Consider the following 24142-nt stretch of genomic DNA (forward strand, 5'->3'; position numbering starts at 1 on the left):
TAGATTCAAAAGGAGATCAGTACTATCTCAGGCAAGTTCTTTTTCCCACCTCATCCTTCCCGTATTTGCTAAGCAATGAATGTAATCTTGAATTTCACTTATACCAATAAAGTATTTGCCTTTTTACTGAAGCAATTCTCTCCCTCCCTGACTTCAAAATATTGCCCAAATGCAGTTTCTTCATGGGGCATCAGCAGAGGGTTGAGACAGAAGGGGAACTCAGGAGGGACCACCCAGACCTGCCCGGTGGCTGAAGGTGTTTGGAGCAAAGCTCAGTTAAAAGACGGCAGCCACCAACCAGCCTTTCCAACTGGGCATGATGGGGAACCCAAGGGCTGGAAGAGACAAAGTCCCAGCCAAAGGAGAATGAAAGGCAGTGATCCTAAGGTGTTGGTTTAGAACGTTTTTAAGCTCTCGTTTTAATCTGTTGTGTTTTCCTTCTGCCAGGTTCACCTAAACATAACACTAAACATCGTGTGATTCAGTAAATGCAATGTAACTCCGGCATCTTCTGGCTTCTAAGACTGATCATGTTTTTACTGGCCAGCTTGGAGACAGACTTCCATGTGAAACTCAGCACAATTAACCATAAGATGTGAGATCTCTAGTCCCACTGCGTACCGGATGCAAGACAGTACTAGGTAAGGTTATAATTTGAATTTGATTAACCATTAGGTAACAATGTTTTCATTGAATTTACATTAAATATTTTGGTGTACTATTTTTAAGAGTTTCTTCCTGCTCATACACAAGTTTTTTTTTTTACAAAGCAATTTCTTTTGAACATGAAAAATGTTGTTTAACCCATTCACCAGCATGTACATACTTAGACTACTTGTAAATTTAAAGTATTGAAGCATACTTCAAGACAAGTGTCCAATAAACAGGTTTTGTTCTATTTTAGAAGTACACCATTAAAATTTAATTTATAAGCTACCACACAGTGTCATACATTAAATTAGCTAAACCAAGATTTTAAAAGAATGCTCTTTATAATGGTAGTAAAGCACCATGACTATACCTAACGTATTCTTCCCTTCTCCCTCCCCTCCAAATCAATTCCCTTCGCCCAGCAGCGATACATGAAATTGCTATTCAATGATCAAACCTAAAACATCACAGCAAACTAAACTTACTGATGAATTGCAAACTTTTCCATTAGAAATGTAAGCTGGTGAAAGGGTTAAGAGTGGTCAGACCTGGACAGCAGGCAAATACAGTAATTTTCAATATTTTAGAACACGTATGGACATAGATAAAATGTCATTTCATTTCATTGCATGCATTTAATCCTGAAGAGGTACCAAGCATAAGAACCTCACAAAACATTACAGGTGTTTCAGAAACTCAATGTTTGAAAAAAACACCTCAGTCTTTGAAAAATAAGCAGTAGGAGTGACCTCAGGTAAGCAGTTTTATCCTAGAATCTAAAGTCGTTTTCTAATAATGAACCAAAATGCCGGGTATAACATAACTCTGTGGAAGTCAGGTTAAGTTAGTAATACATGTATCTTCTCATCTATCTACTGGTAATATACAAAAATTAGCAGAGCTTGAGATTTTTTTTCACCCATCTGATTAAAAAAGATGAGATTGCCACTTATAAATGAGTTGTTTTCTAATAATGAACCAAAATTCCGGGTACAACATAACTCTGTGGAAGTCAGATTAAGTTAGTAACATGTTTGTCTTCTCATCTATCTACTGGTAATATATAAAAATTAGCAGAGTTTGAGATTTTTTTTCCCCAATCTGATTAAAAAGATGAGATTGCCACTTATAAATGAGTTAGACATAGACACAGATGGTCCTGGAAATGGCTTAGGGAGACTCTGCTTTTGGAACTGCACAGATGTAGCACCTCAGATGCCATCCAGGTTTTACTTTTTCTAATCAAAACCAATTAAACACAAATTTCAAAATAAGTAATCAGATTTATTCTTAGAGTCCTAGAGACAATGAAAAGTTTAAATTCTGCCTCAACAACAGAAAAGAATTGCAATTTGTCCAGGACCATCTTATTCTGTGTTCTAAGAATACGTGACTCCTTATTTCCTATCATGTCATTATTTTAAAATAGAAGCATCCAGAAGAGATGCTGATCTTCTAGAAGTACAATTTGTAGATTGTTCCAATCGTATATTGCACTATTTTTTTCAGGATGCTTCGTGCTAAGTTGTTTAAAGGAGCTGAAGCACTGTTATTCTAGAATTCTAGCAATGGAATTTCTGCAGCTTAATGAGAATTGTTAAAAAAAAACCAACAACACACAAAACCAAAAGACAACAGACCCCCCAACCCCCAAATCATTAGAGCATATTAAAACAGTTTCAAAACCCACACTGCTTACCTAAGTATTTGCTCTCTGCTGGTTGTTCTAACTCACGGAAAGCACTATACTTGTCTCCACCATCTAGAGAATGTGAGAAAATAAATCAATTTACATAAAGATATTAGGAACTTATTTAATAAACTTTACAGTGGCATAACTTCTGATTTTTTTTATATTAACATTTCATCAATGCTAAAAACAAGATAGATGAAATACTGCAATGCATTGCTCAAAGTGGATGCATGTTTTTCCTTTTACCTCCAAAAGTAGCTGTACTTTCAGAAGGCTTCTCAGCTGCAATCCCTTTGAACACAGCGTATTTATCAGTTGAGGCGAGCGTCTTATTACCTGGGAGTGGCATTAGTAAAGAAGGAACACTAAAAACAAAAAGAGATAAAAGCAAAGTTCCTCAATTTATCCATAAGAAATCTACGTGTCCAGGTTTTATTTAGAGGAGTCTCTTATTATGACTACACAATTTGGATAGCTAAACCTTAGTTTGTATCCTAGAGAGTTCTTAATCAAGAACCTGATTAAACTACTTCAAAACCTGATTAAACTATAAAGAATGAGAGTGTGTAAACAGGCAGCTGGTAACTGAGGGGTGAATTCACACTTTATCTCACCTAATCGTATTTCTCTACGCCAGAAGTCAATTTTCACCTTTCTTGATTTTAACTTGTACCAAAACATGAACAAAACACTCCAGAACTTTACACCACAGGAATTCTTGGCCCAGGAGAGCACAAAGCACACAGGAATCACTGCTGTTTCCTTTATCACTTCGCCCAGGGCAGCACAAGGACAATTCTCACTGATAGAACTAGATACAGTAAAGAGTTAAAACTGCCTGAGGTTTTGCCAGCTCCATTCTTTCAGCTTATCTACATTGATTATATTTCATTCTGTATTGCAAAATTAAGAGAACAAAGTGGAAGCACAGTTCAAAAGGAAGGATAACTCTGAATTTCTGACAGTGCAAATGGGTGAGTGCAGGTATGTATCTAATCAGCGGAACACGGATGAGCCCACAGTTACACAAGCAAATCTTTTTGCACATAAACACACTCTACTTTATACAGTAAAACTGCCATAAAAACCTAACACCCTGTTAGCAACTGCTGTAAGATTTAAAAGACGTTCTGCAAGAGCTTTGCTCGCCCTCCACACAAGCCCCTTATCAGACCTTGGCAGGTCTGGAGAACAACATCCTTTACATATGAATAATGCATTTTACCTCTAGTTTATGTCATTCAATCCCATGCACATCGAAAACGTGAATGAATTTCTATGGCGTTCTTTGGCCTGGAGCAAGAATCTTTCCCCAGCCATTTAAATCTCCTTATCAGCAGCCTCCAAGCAACACACAAACCCAGCGCCTGCACACACGTGCTAATGATGGTCTGGGATGCCTGCAGACAGGCAGGGCTACGGCAAGAAAATATAGCTTATGGTAACATAATTAAATTTCACATCACTGCAAAACAGGCCATTAGATATGCAATCTCAGCAAACGTAATGGTTAATCATCTGTACTCTACAGATGGCTTTTTTTTAAATAAAGCTCCATAAGCAATTAGATTAGAGCTCGTTGTAACATTCTGTTCAAAACTGAATGCTTTTACAACTGGATAAAGAGAACTGCTGCAGTGAAAAAGAAACACCGTTTCTAAATTTTTATTTATATTTTTTTTTTATGATCCCCTACTTCCCATTGTGGAATTTACGACGTTTCTGTTAAAAATTTCTGTAATAGAAAAGCTTTAATTGCAAAATGACATCTAATACAAATAAAGATATGCCTAAAATAGAGCATCTTCAGATGCACCTGGCATTGATTGACATCAGCAAAATGACATTTCTTACGCAGAACGCCGTTAGGCACCGTGTAACAGAACAAGTTGTTTCAGTAACTCCATTTGATGTCAGTGCTGAGGAAGGCACTGGCTATCACTGCTTACCTGGAAAGCGCCACTTCTATTGGCAACTAAGAACAGTCAGTTCAACACACAGAAAAGGTGCACGTCTACAATTAGACACCTGGGAGGTACATAAAAGTTTTGCCATGTGCAGTAAAAAGAAAATACACCGAAATTTTGCAATCGCAGGACTTTGAAGGATTAATTGTAAACTCTCAAAGGGAGTAAACACGCTTACTTGTTTACTTACACAAAATTCGCCTGATCTGGAATTACATCTTGGCAGTCTCCCAAAGGAAAAGCCAAGATTGCTGAAGTCTGAATGAGACTGCAATCGAGATTTAGTCAGCTATCAAAAGTTTAAGCACTGGCCAGAGAAACAGTAGAAATAACAAAAACCCTGGAGTTCTGTCATTTAAGAGTATGATGTTGTGCTCTTTGCATGAATTTTGGGGTCCATATTCAGTTCCCGAAGACAGACCTTGATGTCAGCAAATGGTTTCTATCAACTCCAACAAACACGGGGTCACACCTCTAATGGAAGCTCAACTCCTCTGTCCCAGGGTATTTTTTCTGAATAGCTTTATGTAAGATTTTTGCCAGAATGCACAGTATGAAGTAACTTTCGATTGCCTGTGCAGTAGCATAAACACTTAAAAACCTATCCCCATACCTTGTAAAGGCAATTTACCTCAGCATGATGACTAGATGCTAAAGAATGGCCAACCACCTATGGCACATCAAATGTCATTTTCGATTCAGAAAGCCTAATTGTAGTTGTAACAACCTTCAAAAGAAACTGTCAGAGTAGAAGTCAGGTGACAGAAGAAAATTACAGGCTAGAAAGCTACCCACAAAAGAGGAAAATATTTCATTTCTTAAAAGAGTTCTAAAATACTGAAGGGGTGGAAATCAAAGATCTACTACCTGCTCCTGTGCTGTGAACTGGCTGCTTTGGAGGAGGCAGCTACATCCCCTTGGAAATCAGTGAAAGAGTCATCGAGTGAGCCAGACTTTGAAGCATCTTGAAACTCCTGGAAGTCATCATCTTCTGGTTTTACTACCTGAATCACAAACAGCATGTAAATTACCATATTGTTGTCTTTTCAAGTTGTCACATAGCATGAAAGCAGGTCAGAGTAGTGCTATCAACTTAGGAAGGGAAAAAAATCAGCATGGTCAGTGTTTCTACTTCACGTGCATCTCATCCAACTCAAAACACAAGGTGTGCAGGATGATGAACATGAAGAACAGGTGAATAAGGAACTCTACTCCTTTCACATTTAAGTATTATTGAACATAATCTTTTAATACAGGACAAATATTAATAATTTAAATCAATTACTAATTTTAAATCAATACACACAGCAAAAGCATCAGAAAAAAACATTTTCTGAAGGGTGAACCATATTTGCAAACAATAAAATTTTATCCCCCAAGTGATTTAGTGTTGTAAATCAAAGGCTTTCATAGTTGTCAGCTTCTCCTGAAAACTCTGACTTATTTTATCAGCTAAGAGAGTCTGTTGTGTAGTTTAATCTAAAATGCCATTTTATGTGCATTACAAAATCCTAACTACAAGTAAAATCCTCTTGCAATGCAATTAGTCTGTTCTACCTCTTCTAATGCCACCAGAAAGAAGTGGAAAAAAATAAAAGAACATCCTTAGTGGCGTGACTTCATGTTTTCTGATATCACGTGCTAGATTTCAGCTTCAATTTTTTGCCGTTTACTTAAAGTCTGTTGTCACTACGTGGCTTTAAAAGAGCCAGGCTAATTCTCTTTCCAGGCCAAGGGAGCTTTGCCAGGGGGGAAGAGGAGGAGAGGGAGCTAACCTGGGCGGGCGGGTAGGACGGCAGGAATCCTGCAGAGGGTTGAGCTGCAGCTCCTCCCGCTGGTGCCGTGATGCTCATTCCCATCACGGGAGGCCCGATGCTGAGGGGCACGGAGACGGGCGGCGCGGCGGGCAGCAGGGGCTGCTGGCTCACTGCGGCGGGCAGCGGCATGGGGAACCCGCTTAAAGTAGGAACGGGGGCCGCTGGAAACTGGTTTAACACGTCAGGACTCACGGCAGGTATTCCTCTCTGCAGAGCAAAGCAAAGAGAAGCATATAACATCAACAGAAAGGCACGCGGCGCTCAATTCCAGTGTCTACCTTGTATTATCAACATCATGAAAGAGCAGGGTACTGGTCAAGCGTCAAGTAAACCTTCCAAAAGCAAAACTCACTATCAAGAGCCTGTGTAAGTGAATGGTATTCAACACCCGGACTGCTGGGGTTATAGAGGGGAACGATAGGATCTAGATAGATTGGATCACTGGGCCGGTGCCAATGGAATGAGTTTCAACAAGGGCAAGTGCAAGGTCCTGCACTTGGGCCACAATAACCCCCTGCAGCGCTACAGGCTGGGGGAAGTGTGGCTGGAGCTGCCTGGAGGAAAGAGACCTGGGGGTTCTAGTTGCCAAAGGGCTGAATATGAGCCGGCCTGTGCCCAGGGGGGCAAGAAAGCCAATGGCATCCTGGCTTGTATCAAAAATAGTGTGACCAGCAGAAGTAGGGAGGTGATTGTGCCCCTGTACTCAGCACTGGGGAGGCCACACCTCGAGTGTTGTGTCCAGTTTTGGGCACCTCAATCCAAGAGAGATCTGGAGGTGCTGGAGCGAGTGCAGAGGAGGGCAACGAAGCTGGTGAGGGGGCTGGAAAACAAATCGTATGAGGAGCGGCTGAGGGAGTTGGGGCTGTTTAGTGTGAGGAAGAGGAGGCTGAGGGGAGACCTCATCACTCTCTACAACTACTTGAAAGGACACTGTAGAGAGGTTGGTGCTGGTCTCTTCTCACAGGTAATTAGTGACAGAACGAGAGGGAACGGCTTCAAGCTCCAACAGGGGAGGTTTAGATTGAACATTAGGAAAGAATTTTTCACCCAAAGAGTGGTCGGGCATTGGAACAGGCTGCCCAGGGAGGGGGTGGAGTCCCCATCCCTGGCTGTGTTTAAGGGCCGTTTAGATGCAGTGCTGAGGGACATGGTGTAGGGGAGGACTTTGTAGAGTAGGGGAGATGGTTGGACTCGATGATCCCAAGGGTCTCTTCCAACCTAGACCATTCTATGATTCTATGATACCTGCCTGGGTGGGCAGAGGCATTTGACAGCACTGCTGTTTGGCTTTCAGTAAACCAGTTAGTAAGTATTGGCAATGCTATGCTGAACCTCGTGGGTGCTTTATCATCTTTCCTACACACCACTCCCACAAGGTCAATCAGCTTCAATCCTCTCTTCTCAATATACCTTAGTTATCATACAGACCTGGTATTTAGAAATAAACTGCTAAGGGATGACACTACACTGACAAATAAAGGAAGCCTAAAATAACACTTCACTGGTTCAGGAGAGAGGCAGCAAGCCTAGCTATTTGCAGACTAAAGGATACAGGGACCATATAGTTTGAGGAAAACAGATTTGTACAAAACAGAAGAAAATCAGCCAATATATTCTACTAGAAACACATATGCATGTCTTTGGTAGGTATAGCCAAGAACTATCTTCAACTGGCACTAAAGAAAGGAGTAACTGACACGTAAGTGCAGGGGATAAAATTATAATCCCACTGGAGTTACAAGGGGAATTTCCTCTCTGGATTTCAACAGCAGCAGCATTTCACTAGAGGCGTGGTGTGCCAGCCCTTGTGCCAACACGCCGTTGTGGCAGGTTAGTGAAGCCAACTGCCTTTCTGCAGTGATCTCTGAGCGTCCCTCATACCTGAGTCACCGCTATCATGGCCAGGACGGCGTAGAGCTCTTCCTTGGTGAGCTTCCCAGGGGTGGTGCGGTTGGCTAAAGCCCATATTTGCCCAAGAGTCTCTCTGGGCAATCCAGACGACATCAGTATGGGGTAGAGTTTAGCTGTATCTATTCCAGCAGGAGTCAAAGTTGTTTCTAAAATTTTCTTGTACAGCTCTGTTAAGAGGGAGTCAGTATTAGACGGTGGCAACTGCCGTTTTCAAGAGAATTTAAGATGAGTTTTCTATTTTGTCTCAAACTCAACATTATATTCAATTAGTGCCACTCAAAGTGGTAGGCAGTAAGGTAAGGCAAGAGCATCGTGGCATTGTATTTATTGTCACGTTTCATCTAAATGTGCTGTTGGAGGGTCTTTACAGACAAGTTTAAAACAAGCAAAGAAATATTCTATTTCTTTGCTCTATTTCAAAACATGTTTCATCAATGAAACTACAGGATAATCCAGAGAAAAATATCGTTAGAACAGCTTAATGTATTTAAATCTCAGTGTAATCAATATTTATTACAGCATTTCATTTTCTATTTACTATGTTATTAGCATATATAAGATAAATAGCCTTAAGAAATGAGTCTGCTTAATTACAAGACATGCCAAAAACCAGACTACTCATAAAAATGGCATTATCAGCAATGCAACCTCTACTAGCATAATCTTCCGTCATAAAAAATTCTAGAGGAAACATTTAACATGCTTGAAGAAAATCCATATTTCTTCAAATATAGATAAAGCCACCATAAACATGTAATGTATCGGACATAGGATTCATTTGATGACTGAAGAATAGTACTTGGATCAATAAATGGCAACGTAAGCACATGTACATTCACACCTTACGTTGCCCACTTTCTTTTTTACCTGGGACCAAGCTATCATTGTAAATCCAAGGGGGCATCATTTGCTGAATTGGGTCCTGCGAAGGGAATACTCCAACTCCTGAAGGTATTCCGGTCAGTAAGAAAAAGACAGACAGTTGTATTAGGATATAAGGTTCAGAGTATAAAGATCTTAGACACTAGATCAGTTGGTCAGTACCAATTAGCATTTCAGGCAAAGATTTCAGATTGGAATCACTGTGCTCAGAGGGAAAACAGCTGCTGCAGGAATATGTATTTCAACATAACTAGAAGGGTTTGGCAGTAACAGAAAGAATGTAGTTATATACATACAAAATAAGGAGCTCCTCACTTGCCTCCCTCTTAATTTCTAGTAGTACAGAAGCTCAAGTCTCTTTGTCTTTAAAACTTCCCAGCAGAAGTTCCATACCATAGCAAATTTAGTCTCCCCATCAACTATACGCTATTTGAGCTACTTGCGGAACAAATAAATTCATACCTACTGTAAGAACCACTACCGTGAGTTTAATAGTGAAAAGTTATGGCACTTCTAGGAAAGAGAGAGCTGCTTGAGAAAGTGCCCAACTCAATTATCTACAGACCAAGAGCTTTCTCCCCCTTCTCTGCCCCCTCTCAGCCCCTAGTAAAGCGAGATTACACAAAGGACTACGTGTATTTTTATCATCCTTGACTACAAGTGGAGCCCACGTTTGATGTAACCCTTGAGTACAACAGCAGAGCACTAACCAAGGTGCACCAGAGACCTTGCATCTATTTTGACTGGAATAAAACTAAACCAAACAGTCAATATTCAGTGTTAATAAAATCCCAATTGGAACTAAAGCTTGCTTTAAGTTTTCATCTAGTCCAGCTTTTGAAATGTTGATCCCTAACACATAGATAGTTTTAGAGGTAACACGTGAGTGGCAAATTGTCTGGGAAATAAGTATTAACCAGACACGAGTTCTAACCAAAGAAGATTTTATCCCATCCAAGATGAAAACCCACCATGACATTGATAATCTTTAGTAAGAGTTTCTTTACATAATTGAAAAAAAAAAAAATCTTTACAGAGCATGTATTTTTTTTTTCTCCCAAGCAAGAGGACAGAATATTTTAAAACAGCAGACCTGATTAAACAAACATGTTAAAAGTGATTACAGCAGTAAATTGACGTGGGAGAAGTCCAGAGCAAAATCACAGTTGTTATACTTTTAGCAAGGAGCAGGAGGCACTGACACATTATTCAAGCAGGCATTCAGAGCAAAATGATGCAGGACTGGCCGTAGAATTAGTGTACAGAGTGTTAGCATTCAAGCAGCATCTTATTAGATTTAAATTCTGTCAAATGTTGCATTTGCTCACCACACTCTTCAACTGCTATGTTTTGTTCTGAAGCCTTGTGCACCTCTGCAGCAGTGACACCACTTTCATGTCCACCTGCAACATCCCAGTCATTGATGGTTAGACTGGGATGAGCTTGGCTTGCAGCTGAGGCTTTGTGCCCAACTTCGGATGTTTTAAGTTTGGTTTGCTCTTGTTCAGATTCATTTGAGCCATTATCTAAGATTTTCTCCTCCAAGGAAGAGCCTGAATGAACAGCAGGAGGAATTATTTGTATTTTGTTATTAATCACCCAGACCACAATTCCACACTTCCAAAGGAAAGGTATTACTGGCACCACCGAGGAGTTACTGAGATGAGTATCTGTCCCAGCTCAGACCAACAGCACCACCCTGTGCAAACACCTCTACAGCCTGATTCTGCCCTTTACTTACCATGTGTTAACACCACAAACTCAACAAACAAAAAGCAACTGTATTAGGATTTTCTGTATTAGGATTACCGTTGCATAATCATCTTGGCATCAGTAGCAGAAATGTCCAATATCTACTTATACCTGCAAAATTCTTTGCGTTAATCCCACCAACATCCTCCAAGAGAGGAAGCATACAAGTGCTCCACATTAGCATAATAGTTATTTTTTTTTATACCACCATCTCAACTATATCGTTTTCTACTACACAGACTTAAAAAGCTGCTAGGACACAAGACTTAATCCTATACCACCATCTCAACTGTATCGTTTTCCACTACACAGACGTAAAAAGCTGCTAGGACACAAGACTTAATCCACTTAAGATCAGTCATAGGCATATTTAGCATTCTTTGGGTCCACACGTGACTTGCTTTTACAGTGCAGTTCTAAGGGAAGGAGCAAGGGGACTTCAGTCAGCTTTTCCCATGGATTGGCAAACTTCTACTTAATCCACATGTGACTTGCTTTTACAGGAGCAAGGAGACTTCAGTCATCTTTTCCCATGGATTGGCAAACTTCTACTTAATTGCCTACATATTACTATAGATTACTTCTTTCAGCCAGACAGAAAAAAAACCCAAACCCAACAAATTAACTAAAGACTCTGTGCAGCTCTATGACAGAAGGTGATACGTAAAAACCGATACTTTTAGAGTTACCTGTTTTATGGATATTGGGTGAAGATGCAGAGGTAGGAAAACAAGGAACCTGCCCAGTTGTACCATGCAGGATGGGTAACACTGGAGTCTGGGCTGGAGGGAGAGGCTGGAGCACAGCCTTTTCGGAAAGCAGTTGCCCAGCCTCGGGAGCAGAATGGAAAGGCTGAAAAGGCTGAGAGGTGGGTTGAGGCACCATTTTGGGGATTTCAACAGGCCCCTGTATAAAGTCACTAAATTCTTCATCATCGAGAAAAGCAGAGTGGGAAACAGATACAGCAGAATGGGATGATGTGGGATGATCTGTAAAATGGAATGAACACACAACGCAAAGTGATGAGGAAAAATGTTCATGGGTGGAAAGGCAGGAAAAGTGGCAAATACTAAGTGGTATCCATAGCAAAGGGGTGAGGGGAACCAGCGGCGGAGGCATTCTGTGACAGGGATGGGAAGAGTTGTTATTGTCAGCAAACAAACACATAAGGTAAAACTGAGCAGCCAGTTCCAACCACGCATCTTCTCTCCCAGGTTTTTATCATGTAAACACTTTGAAACTTGATTCCTCCACTGGCTTCGGGAAGTATTCTGTTTGTTTTAAACAGACTGGGTCAAAACAAATCAAGAAGTAATATTTCAAACTAGACACAATGAGGGTGTGCACAGGGAGGACATTCTTCCTCAAAGGAGTGGTTTACCCTCAAAAGCTCAATAATATATCATAAGATACCCAAGTGTACTTATTTGGACAATGTGCTGTTTGACCCCTTGCATAGTCACCCATTTTAACAGAACTGACGTAGAATGGGCAAATCTACAGACGACAGAAAATTGTCAGAAACCACCTGTAACTTCAAAAGCATCAAAGAGCAAATCCACAGCAGAGATAAACATTTTGCACAGGAAAAAACTTGTCTAGATAAGCTCTCCTTCAGGCTAGACACAGAACAAACTATACTACAACCCACAGGAAATCTTTTAGCAGTAATTGTTACAAATATAGTAATTACTGAGAATACAGAAGGCTTTGGTTTCACCATGCCCAGGTAACAGTACCCGAGTCAGCTCTTACAGTACACGTTACAATGTTTTGATCATTCTTAGCACTTCTTGGCTTCAAAAGCGCTCTGCAAAACATTAATTAATGCTTTGACTAAAAGAGAACAAACCTATTATCAATTCCCATGATATTTCACATATAAACACAGCACATTAAGCTTCCTTTTAAAGATTTCAAGTCTTCTAATGAAAGTTGGTATCTAATATCTCACCCTCATAACCTGACCAAGCAAAGAGTTGCTAAAATGACACTTTATTTTACAAAACATTTAATCCACTCACTCTGTTCCACCAAATAAAAACACTTCTTGGAATTACTTCCACCTGCTGAGGATTTCAAACATTAGAGTTTTATATTCAGCTGGAAGAGGAGAAAAACGACAAACCTGGCTTTTTTGGATGTGAGGCTGGTGTTGGGTGCATTTTAGCATCTCTAGAAAAACCATCTAAATTTCCTTTAATGGCTTCCAAAGCATCATCCCTGCTTTTTTCACCTGTCTGAAACACCAAAGAACACATTTTGAAAAATTCACAGAACAGCTCAATTTTCTTTCAATATCCACAGCTCTTCAGCACAGAGATTAGGAACGCCTGCTGTTAGATCAAACCCTTCTTTCTCCAGCAGTGCCTTCCCAAACCATTTCAACAATAACTCCCCCATTTAGAAAGCATTTATTTTGCAGACTACACCATAACAGCCTTTCTCAGTCTTTAGACATAGCTTTATGCACAGGAACCTTACTCAGCTATTTCTATTCTTGCAGATAAGAGCCTTCGAGCTCATTCCAAGTGTCCAAAACTTTGGTTGAATTTAACAAACAAGGCACCAAACATTTTCTATTCCAGAAACTCAGTCTGTTCCCAAATGTTACACACCAGGTTGGTTTATTTTTCAAAGTTGATTTCATTTTCAACACCAGACTTTGTTTACAGTACACCAAGAGTGTGTAAGGGACTGACTACTCCAGATGCTTTTCAAGATGTAATCTGATGTCTCATGTAAATTTCACGGTTATTTGCTTGTTGAAAGAGACCATCCTATTAAATGTTATTTAAAAAAAAAAAAACCTGAAGAAAAACACCCCCGTCATTATTTAGGACATACCTTAGGTTTCACACTGCTTAGGAGTCTCAGCTTTTGTTTCTGCTCTTCAAACTGGCGTCGTTTTCTTTCTTCTTCTAAGAATTTCTGCTGGTGCTCAAATCTCTTCCTGAAGAAAAATAATTTTAAAAAAATCCAAAAATTATTTTTCATTACAGTTTTCATGGCAAGCTTCTGCTTGATTTTTCCATTTCATCTATCTCAAATTCAGACCATTTGGTGTACACATTTCTGCTCCTCCTCAGAGCTGTATGACAGCCACTGCTAACTTCATCGGTGGTCTTCAAATGCGATGGAATGATCTCAACAATATTCTGCAACCTTACAGGGACTACTTTTTTTACTGTGTGGACCACCCCTCCAGACTACATCTCCCCCTTAGAAAAGAAGGATTTAAATAAGAATTTCTTAAGAGCTGGTGAAGTGTCACTTACTGTTGTTCCTCTGCAAACTGCTTCTGCATGTCAGGGGTGTACTGCGGGGCTGCCGGACGCATTCCCAAAAAAGAGGCCTGGCCCATGTAAGGCATTCCAGTCGCTGGCATTGGCGCTAAAGGCATGCCACCCTACAGCAAAATAAAGAATACATTTTATTATTTTTATTTATATTTTTTATGTTTTTTCCACAGAAAAAACAAGCCAAACCACTGGCAATTACGCTCTGCCAAGCTGTGAAGCAGACAGGTCTCCTAAAATTAGGAGTGTTAAGTGTAGCATTTTATTATTTTAATTTTTATTTTTTATGTTTTTTCCACAGAAAAAAAAAAGCCAAACCACTGGCAATTACACTCTGCCAAGTTGTGAAGCAGATAGGTCTCCTAAAATTAGGAGTGTTAAGTGTAGCTGGATGAGCAGTGCCTGAGCACCGAGTAGCTGTTTCAGAGCAAAGCACTGGTCACTCAGTAGATGGCACTCTTCCCTCTCAATAATGAATTGCAATTCTTAAAGGATTTTAGAAGGCTGGAAGGTTTCCTGGTCAAACACAAAAAAAATCAAGATTTCAGATCCATACAGCCTAGCTCAAGAGCAGGAAGGCTACTGGCATCCTGCGGTGCTACACGTGGGTCAGTACCATGCTTCAGGGTTTTCTGGGGGTTTTTATTTCCTATTTGAAGTGGTTGCATAATACTTTTCAATTCCCTGCTGGAGGTGCACACTCCCAACCAACAATAGATGCTGGCAAGATGTGCTCTAATCATTTCACAAACAAAGCTTATCCAGGGGGCAAGGGAGGGAGACAGCACACGACAACAGCCAAGAGGAGACTCGTCTGAATTACACTGCATCTCTACCAGAAACATTCACTGAGAAAAATTCTGGTACGGTTATAGCAGCAAAGCTTGCCTAACATGGCATGGACCAGAAAATAATTTACTTTTCTTACTATTCATTTGGTATTTGATATCAGAACACGTAGGAAGAGAACAAAAGCTGTTTATTGTTTTCAGACCAGTTGTCATAAAAACATCTTCCACTATAAATTTTACAAAATTAATCTAATAAACTCCAGGTGGGGGTGGGAAGGAAAGATACAATAAATTCAATTTTTCACATAGCAATTTGGCAACTAAGCCATGCCAAAACATTAAATTTCAGCAAAGTGCAAATTTGTTCATAAGCACATATGGCGCTAAATAGAAAACAAAAGATGAAAAAAGAGAAAACATAATTAGCTCCCCATATTTCATTCTTATTCCTCAATTAGCAACAGCAGAGTTAAAGACAAAGTTACTTTAAGCAAGAAAAAGAAGAAGAATGAAACACAGGAAGTAGGACAAATGGGAAAACCAGTCACGTGAGACAATACAGCACATTTAAGAGATTCCTTGCTCCCCAGAACAAAGTACTTAGAAAGTTCATAAATTGCCACCTACACTCAGGAAACTTAATTCTATTAACTCCAGCATTTGAGTTACAAAGAGATAAAACAATTCAGTGAGTTGGTCATGATCAATCAGGTTGTGTACACAGTCACTTCTTATCAGCTTATAAAGGTCTCATTTAAAATACTACACAATACATCACCTTAACGTTAGGTACATAAAACCAAAGCAAAAGAAAAAGCACGAAGGAAAATTCAAAAGACAGAAGAGGTATGTTGTGGGAGTTTTGAATTATAGTTACTTAACAATTGAATACTATTACTAACCACACTTGGAGTAGGTGGCATCTGGTATTTTCAACATCTTGCTGTTGCTTTTGCTTCCTTTCCTGCTCAGAGACCACACTCCTCTAATTGCACTTTGATGTCACAACACATATGATGAAAATTCAGATTCTGATATATTTGAATTGCTTATAATCTCCATGTTATGTTAAATATTACAAGTAGTGTCCTTGCACTCATTTCTCTACCCTACACCAGTGAGGAATATATGCCAAACTCCCCCGCTGTTTCTATCCACATCCCAATGAAACCTGGAGAATTCTTTAAATTATCAGAAATATCTTCAAAGAGAACATTATAAAATATGATGTCCCACTATGGACTAAAATACACACACCTTAATTTCTAGCCAAGTTCTGCCCTCTCACCCCACTGCAGATGAAAGGACTATGACATCAGCTGTCACCTTTCAGACAAGCACTAAATTATCTCCTTTAAATGCACATTTCATTGCCACGCACCTGCATGGCCATGGGTCCAGGCGGCATCTGAGAACCATAATTCATTCCCATCATGCCAGGCATATTGGACTGCATGACAGGAACCATTGGAAATCCTTGCTGTTGCATAGGAATCATCCCTACAATGAAACATTAAACAAGGTAAGCTCCCAGTTAGTATTAAAACTTTTTTTTTTAATGTTTTTTCTTTTGTTACTAAACGAGCAAAGCAAAGGGAAAAACCTCCGTCTTGCTGGACTATTTAAAAAATAAAAAATATTCGACGCTGCAGCCAGCCACAGAACTTCTTTAGTTTAGATATTGGAAGAAACATTAGTGGGTTTTCCCACTAACTAAGCTGATGAATTCTCCCACCATCCTCAGGATTCTCTGTGGGTTTCTTCCCGTCTGATTTTTGAAAGGGTCATTTCCAATTAACAAGATTTAATTAACCACACTGACTGGTGGTGATAATTGCCCATTTCTCTTGAAAGGGAAAACTCACTAACCGGCAGCTTTGGACGGTAAGTCTTGGGAAATAAACTCATAATTTCACAACTTCACGCGCTGGTCTGGCTGGATAACCTGTCTGTAGGTTAATTACCTACATATGGGAGACATACACTAACACACAGTTGTTACCAGAACACTGTGAGATAATTACAACTGCACATTACTGAACATCACTGGCAAAACCACTCCAGGAGGGACGCGACACGCCCAGGAATAATCCATAAATCAAACCCTGAGATTTTTATAAGAAAACATGAGATAATTATAACTGTGTATTACTGAACATCACGGGCAAAACCACTGCAGGAGGGACGCGATGCGACACACCCAGGAATAATCTGTAAATCAAACCCTGAGATTTTTATAAGAAAACTCTGTTTTCACTGCAAGTTCTCTCTGTATTTTCCATTAATTAAACCAGAGCTGCAACAGGAATGAGAACAAAGGTAATTTAAGGCTGAGGCTCTCCTATTGTATTAATACTTTCCACACAGGTTGTGACTCTTGTCCCAGGGTCTTGCTGTGCTTTGTAAATATTTACCAGGTCTTGCAACACCCACACAATATGGGTATACACAGCTGGTAGATGAAGCATAAAGAGGTTAAATACCACGCTCAAAATAACCACAAAAATCTTAAAGGCAAATTCAGGCTAAAAATGGAGATGTAGTTTTCCTAGATCTTTAATACAGCATTCTGGTAATGCTGCTTCTTCAACAATACAGAGAAAGTTTTATTGACAGAGTTGTGAGAGTCATCTTACCAGTACCGAATTCAAGGGGAAAACCAGCCACGGAGTTCAATTAATAATCATGCTTCTGAGCATCAATGCAGAACTATTTTAAGTTGTTTAATGTATCTAAATAAAGAACTTCGTGCTCAAAATGTTGATACATACCTTGCGGGGGGCCTAGACCGCCTGCCACAGGAAACATGAAGCTGCGGGAGGAAAACAAGAATACATGAAAGTCTATCATTTTAGTGCAAATACAAATGACTGAAAAAGCTACCTCGATTTGCATGTCAGCACCACCCCACAAAACCTCCCACCCTCCCATCAGTGCATTCATCTGCTCCTGCAGGTCTCACAGAACCCAACCCAACCACAGGAGAAAGGCCACTCCTCCCAGGGATCCCCCAAAGCACCGGAGGGTCCCACCAGCACCGTCACAGGCTGGAAAGCTACGAAGAAATAAATCTTATTCTCCACAGCAGCACTAAAATGGCTTTGACTCATCGACATCACCCACAGGAGTTTCGGCACCTACGCAGGTTGGGAACAGGTCAGTTTGTTAGTGTAGGCTGGGCCTTCAAGCACTGCAGAATGAATAAGCAGCTCCTGGTGGAAGTAACTGATTCAGCGAGACCATTAACTGCACCAGACAATAGTTCTCAGCTGATTACCAACAGTTTTCTGCAGAGAAACAAACTATCCACCAAACCCCACCGCTTCTGCATTTTTGTCCCCTCTGAAACATTAAGTATCCCAAAATAACTGACTTTCTACTTTCTCAATTAGATCTTATTACAAGAGAAATAGTGCCTTGGAAAAAAATAATCATTCAAGTATCAAGGGCCAAGTGCACCTGGAGGAAGGGCTGTTAAAATTTCAACTGAAATCAGAATGGAAATTGCTAGCTCTCGCTTTCAAAAAGAACCATGTGCTGTGCTGCCAAATGGCAAAAAAGGGACCTAGTTTAAAAGTCTCATTTGCAAGCAAGTCTCAGAAACCCACATCAGCAGTAATTTACCAAACAAGAACCTGACTCAGTGTCCCAGGCAGCTATTACATCAAAGTACCATGAAAGAGAGACACACTTATAGATATTCAATATTCCTCAGCACAAAAGTAGATATAAAAGAAACTGCGTAAGAGTAAAGGAGAAGACGCTACCATAAATGACTGCAGACAGTTTTGCAAAACCTGCAGGAAGTTCCAAAAGCCAACCTGGCTTATAAATATAAAAGAGCTGTGTAATATGAGTACAAAGATAAAATAAGGAATTTAAATTATGCATTTATCCAGGAGCAAACTGCACCTACCCACTATACAGACAGCAGGTTACACGGTCACCAAGACAACCCATATTACTCTTCATTTCATCCTCTAACTCAGAATCTTCCTAATACTGAAGCTGCTTCTTCTACCCTGACCACTATGTGCTAATTTCTCCTTCCACAACCAACACACACCCGCGCTTTCCATCAGGTCCAGGTCTCATCATCCTCAATCCCCACAATTTTTGGTTTCCCTCTTCGAAGCGCTGTGCAGACACCTGCTGCCTCATGGCAACACAAGCGCTGGGCTTCTCTGGATCGGGGTCAGTTCAAGGGCTGCCTAACTCGGTCATTTTTAACCCATTTGTTAGCATACAAATATTAACATCATGAAAACAAACAGCTGATTGAAAATCACAGAGGGACTCACAACAGAATCCTGGTCAGAAAAACTATTTTTTCTACTCAATGGCTGAAGCCCAGTGAATTAACTGGATTTTGGCTGCGTTTGGTTTCACCGACGGAAATAGCTGTTTTGCCCATGAGGCTGTGAGTACAGAGTGCTCCTCAGCAATATACCCTGTTAAAACATGTAACTTCAGATGTGTGGAACTTCTGCCATCAAAAGACATCATTCTTAATTTAGTCAGAATGATGAAATATTAAAAGTTATTTTTTTAAAAGTTCACAAGTATGGAAAAGTATCTTTAGCTTCATGTTTTCCCTTCTTATTGGGTAATGCGGTCAACAAGAATTCTTCCAAATCAGCAAATGTAATGTAAACTGAAGAAGCATAGCAAGGTACCACTGCTTGTTGGAAGCAAATAAAGGCCAGACTATTAAATATTTATCCTTTTCCACAGAGCTCCTGATTTATTTATAAGTCTCTGTTGAAAAAAAAAAAAAAAAAATCAACAAAAAAACCCTGCAGCTAATTAGAGGGCACTGGAAGAGGAGCTCGTTAAAAGTAGCAAAGCGAGCTCCTGCGGGACAGCACGGATTCATCGCTCCCAGGTTCAGCTGTGCAACTGCCAGCATCAGCCACACATGCACGTACTTAAACCCCATCAACTTACTTAGTCAAGCAACAGGAACTTCACTTCTAAACTACTTTTCAGAGAGGCAAAAGAAATGCCCACACGGACCTCGTTAAATTCCCATCGCTGAGAAAAGCAAGCTGAGCACAGTCATTCCTACATTAACTGGAGCACTACAGAAAACCATCACACTTGATAAACTATGGAGTGACAGCAGCAACATCAGAAGTAGCTTTCTTTCTCTTAAAGAAAACATTTTAATTCCGTTTATCTCAAAGTAACAACACTGACAACAAAACGGACAAAATTAAAACAGAAAAACATTTAAAAAAATAAAAAAGATGGGAATAATAAATTAAGCCATTCCTAAGGAGTAGTATACTACCTGGGGTCTAAAAGAACATTTACAGCAGCTGTGTGCTCTAAAATGACCACTTTCTGGACAATGGAAACCTTTATGACCCCAGATGTTTAAAATAGATAGATTTGTTTGTTACTATTAAGCATCCTATTTTAATATAGTTTCTTTACTCTTTTTTTTTATTTCCACAGTGGATTCAAATGCACCTGCAGACACTTCTGTTGTCCTCAACAGCAGAAGCACTTTACCTCCCAGGTTCACACAACTCACTGTAATACTTATGTGTGATACACTGCACAAAATGAAATAAGGAAAATGAAGCAATTACCATACAAGAGTAGATTCCTATCAGATAAATATTTTAAATATGGAGCTTCAAAAAAACCCCAAACCCTAAGCAGACCAACCAATAGGTTCAGTCAAAAGGCAGGAGCATGGGGAAAAGCAACTCCTTCTCTGTGTTAATCCTTCACTATCAAAGCTCCAAACTACACATAACACTTTCCTATCTACAAGTGGATTTTTAAACCCCTTAATTCCCAATCGGTACAGCTCTATCAACACAACATAGACTTGTCATAGTATTTTTGAATAGCAGAAATCCACAAAAAAATAAAAATGAAGTGAGGCAAAGAACCCACACAGACCCAGAGGACGGAACTTTTCCTCTACCTTCAGACTTCATTCTCAAAGAAACCAAAATACTAACAATGGGAAACAATGATTTTCAAATGCTTTTAGTTTTCAAAGCCTATAGCTTGCTGATGACATTTTTGATACTTTCCCATTAAATTGCTGAGCAGGCAGTGCTGCTGTAAGAGGTTAGACTGTTTATCTGGCCCTCACAAGAACTGTTTCAGATTTATATCCGTGGGGAAACACAAAGGTAACTTCCCATCCTTCCCCAGCATGCACAGGCAGACGTGAATGCTTCAGCTTTTCTCTTCCCAAGCATTCCAGCCCCCTGGAATGCCCTTCCCCAAAGCACAGCAGCAACCTGACTCTCGGAGCCGATGGGGACACCCCAGCTCGATAGGTGAATGTCACCCCCACGCCAACCCCCCCACATCCTCACGCTCCCAATAACACCGACAAAACTCGAGGTTTCAAATATTCACGACAACTCAATGAACTTAAATTCCCTTTGTCAAATGCAGAATTTACCCAGCCTCCCCAGAAGTAGGGCAACAGATAAACAGCACACGCAAGCCTATGTTAAAAAAAGAATTACTAAGTCTTCAAAGGTTGCGAAACAGAGCTCCCTAACCTTTCCAAAAACACAACGACCTGTTCACGCATCCCATTTACTCTTTCTTTTTCCTGACTCCATTCCTCAGTCCTCTCTCTTTGCTGAAGTGCCCTTTGTGGGATGGAGAGGAAAGAAAACTTCCCACAGTAGCAGCCACAAACCTGGCCAGTGGCGATAAGCAACATTTATTGCTGCCAACACCAGCGGCACCCAAGCAGGGCTGGCGAAACCCCAAAATCCTTTCCTACCCCAGTATTTGAGATATTTGAGATTGCGGCTGCTGAGCCTGATGACAAGTGGGCTACAACTGCCCAAGCCCAGAAGAGCCGGGGGATAAGGTGGGCTCCCAAAATGTAAGTACATCCCAGCAAACTGCAGAACCGCCACGGCTGTGTCCCCCACACCCTGCCTGGGACCCCTGCATTCCACCTGGGACCCCACACCCTGCTTAGGAACCCACATACCCCACCTGGGACCCACACAGAGAGCCCAGGATCCCACACACCCCACCTGGGACCCCCACCGCTCACCCAGGATCCCCTCACACCACCTGAGACCCCCACACCTCACCCAGGATCCCACATACCCCACCTGAAATCCCCCCAACCCGTTAAGGACCCCACATACCCCACTTCGGATCCCCACATCCCACTCAGGACCCCACATACTCCACCTCAGATCCCCACATCCCACCTAGGCCCAGACCCCTCTGCCCCCACATCCCACCCGTGCCCCAAACCGCCACCCCACGAGTCTCCTCCTCACCTCTGTCCACCTCATCACCCCCCACCTCTGCTTCCCCTTCGTGTCCCCCTCAGTCCCTCCATCGCGCCCCGATCTCTGCCCCCACACCCCCCACCCAAAACCAGATTTTTTTCTTCCACCTAATGTGAAGAACCCACTCCCACTGCCAAGTGAAATTAAACAGACTGTTAATACAAACTTCTTCTAAGCAAGACTCAAATATATACCCAAGAACAGGGAACACTCTCAGTTTTCATAGGCAGGGTATTTACTCTTCCTCTTGTACAGCAGATTTGGACAACAGTTTAACATGTGTCACAGAGAAGTCTTTGCCCTAGGAAATTTTGAGTCTCTGACAGAACACACAGCTCAGTTCAGTAGAGAGCACAACATACTCTGTTTCTCCAAAATACCTTTTTAATGAGCTCTCTCATTGCCGTTAGTTTTCCTGTCTCAGATCCAACGAACAGCAGCTCTTGTTCTACTGTCTCTGCTGCAGAGTTTCTGAAACCACAAATTCAGCAGGTGTGCCACCATGAGAGTATATTTATAAACACTAAAACCCATAAAATTTAATTAGAAATATTGCACAACAGACTTATTCACCAGTACATACTTTTAAGATTAATGTTTATTTGATGATAAAGTAATGGGTAAAGGAAAACAACACTTTCTCCACACGTGAGAAAGATCTCTTATGCCTACACATTCTTTCCTGGAGACAAACAACCAGCAGCACTAAGACTAACAACAGACACGCAACCAAGCAGACTGATGATGCAAAAGCAGCAAGTAATTTGTCCAAGAAAGAAAAAAAAAGCCACAAGAGAGTCAGAGTACAACCGTGCACTGACCTTGCTCCAACGGACACCAGCACGACGCTGTCCAGGTTGAGTTTACACCACTCCTCTACATCATGCGCGAAGGTTGCACTGAACAAGGCTCTTCTCACCACGTGGGAGGTGCATGCCAGGAAGATGGAAGCCAGCTGATCCCGGAACCCCGACTTCCCATCCTCAAACAGCTTGTCTGATTCATCCACCACCAGCCACTCCACGCTAGAGACAGAGAGAAGGCAGAAGGTCCAACACACCATCACGGACACAAGGACTACACACACCCCCCCTTTTCAGCCACAAAAGCAGTAGTGAAACCAAATTTGATAAAGACTCCTGGTACCTGGTCAAGTCTATTGCTGGAGGATCTTGTTTCAGCAAATAAATGAGTCTGTTCGGAGTAGTAACTAGTATATCTATTTAAAGAAAAAGTGTAAAACATTAAAAAAGGCACAAAATAAAGGAGACTAACAGAGCCCTGAGAAACAAAAGTTTCAATCCAGGCTCCTGGAGGCACAAACTAACAGGATCCACCTCTGGGCTCACTTCCTATCTCTCCCATCCAGCTACTTGTTTAGTGTTGAGCAACAGATTGCACATCTCGAGTGCTATTAACCCATCTCTTCAAAGCCACACAGGCGGCCCAGCCCCACAGGGAGCGGCCGCGGCGGGAGGACGCGACCGGGGACGCGCGCGGGGGCGTCGGCGGCCTGAGGGGAGAGAAGGGCCCCGCCTTCTCTTCAACAACGCTTGTAAAATCGAGCCCACGCGTTGATAAAAGTCAACTTCAGGCACCGAAACAAGGCTTTTTTCCTTGAAAAAGCGCCGCCCTTCCAGCCAAACGTGAAGGGGCGGCGGGGCTTCAGAGCCCAGGCCTGGCCTGAAGCCCAACAGCAGCTTCAACCCCTCAGATGCTGCTCTACAGGGCCCCGTTGAGGGCACTGGAAGTAGTAATTTGTTACACGGTAACCAAAAATACCTCAAAAAAAGCCCAAAACCTCAGCAGTATTGTAAAATAAGCACTCCTGATGAGGTGTGGTATGTGGTACTAGGTGGTCATGGAGTTGTGCAGAAGCAGCTCCTCTCAGAAGTCCCACTTGCTAAAAACCACCAGAAAGCGTGGAAGTCCTGAAGATGGTCCTTATCCTTGGGCAAAGAGAGTGTTCAATGTGACAGCTTTCCAGCTTCACAGGAGAGTGAATCCTGAGAAAAGCACTACTTAAACTTCTCAATAAGCATCTGCTTGGCGTCAGAAACCACATTAAAATCAACCCCAGCCTG

The 24142-nt window shown here is 41.3% G+C and overlaps 1 protein-coding gene and 1 long non-coding RNA gene across 7 annotated transcripts in view; both read right to left on the minus strand.

Moving 5' to 3' along the window:
• The window catches only part of SYNRG (synergin, gamma), a 39145-nt gene extending 21573 nt beyond the window's left edge, over positions 1–17572 (minus strand). For 3 of the 6 annotated variants that reach the window (XR_001414045.1, XM_014961234.1, XM_014961313.1), the window contains exons 1-13: positions 17535–17572; positions 16145–16263; positions 13952–14082; positions 13521–13626; positions 12802–12913; positions 11363–11662; positions 10250–10474; positions 8907–8984; positions 8010–8206; positions 6087–6335; positions 5179–5315; positions 2591–2709; positions 2351–2413 (exon numbers count right to left, since the gene is read on the minus strand). Coding sequence is in view for 5 of the 6 variants with exons in the window: in XM_014961234.1 (XP_014816720.1) it covers positions 2351–2413; positions 2591–2709; positions 5179–5315; positions 6087–6335; positions 8010–8206; positions 8907–8984; positions 10250–10474; positions 11363–11662; positions 12802–12913; positions 13521–13626; positions 13952–14082; positions 16145–16263; positions 17535–17571 (1873 nt within the window). In the remaining variant the exon portion in view is untranslated. The remainder of the gene's footprint in view (positions 1–2350; positions 2414–2590; positions 2710–5178; positions 5316–6086; positions 6336–8009; positions 8207–8906; positions 8985–10249; positions 10475–11362; positions 11663–12801; positions 12914–13520; positions 13627–13951; positions 14083–16144; positions 16264–17534) is intronic. The other 3 variants (XM_014961536.1, XM_014961465.1, XM_014961394.1) reach the window with 2 other exon arrangements.
• A 4646-nt stretch (positions 17573–22218) lies between these two features.
• Positions 22219–23471, minus strand: LOC106897083. Its single transcript, XR_001413723.1, has 3 exons — positions 23205–23471; positions 22880–23083; positions 22219–22529 (listed from the first exon to the last, which is right to left on the minus strand). It is a non-coding gene; the product is annotated as an uncharacterized LOC106897083 (long non-coding RNA).
• Between the last annotated feature and the right edge of the window lie 671 nt (positions 23472–24142).

This window comes from Calidris pugnax, unplaced genomic scaffold (genome assembly GCF_001431845.1).
Source record: "Calidris pugnax isolate Ruff unplaced genomic scaffold, ASM143184v1 scaffold45, whole genome shotgun sequence".
Lineage (NCBI taxonomy): Eukaryota > Metazoa > Chordata > Aves > Charadriiformes > Scolopacidae > Calidris > Calidris pugnax.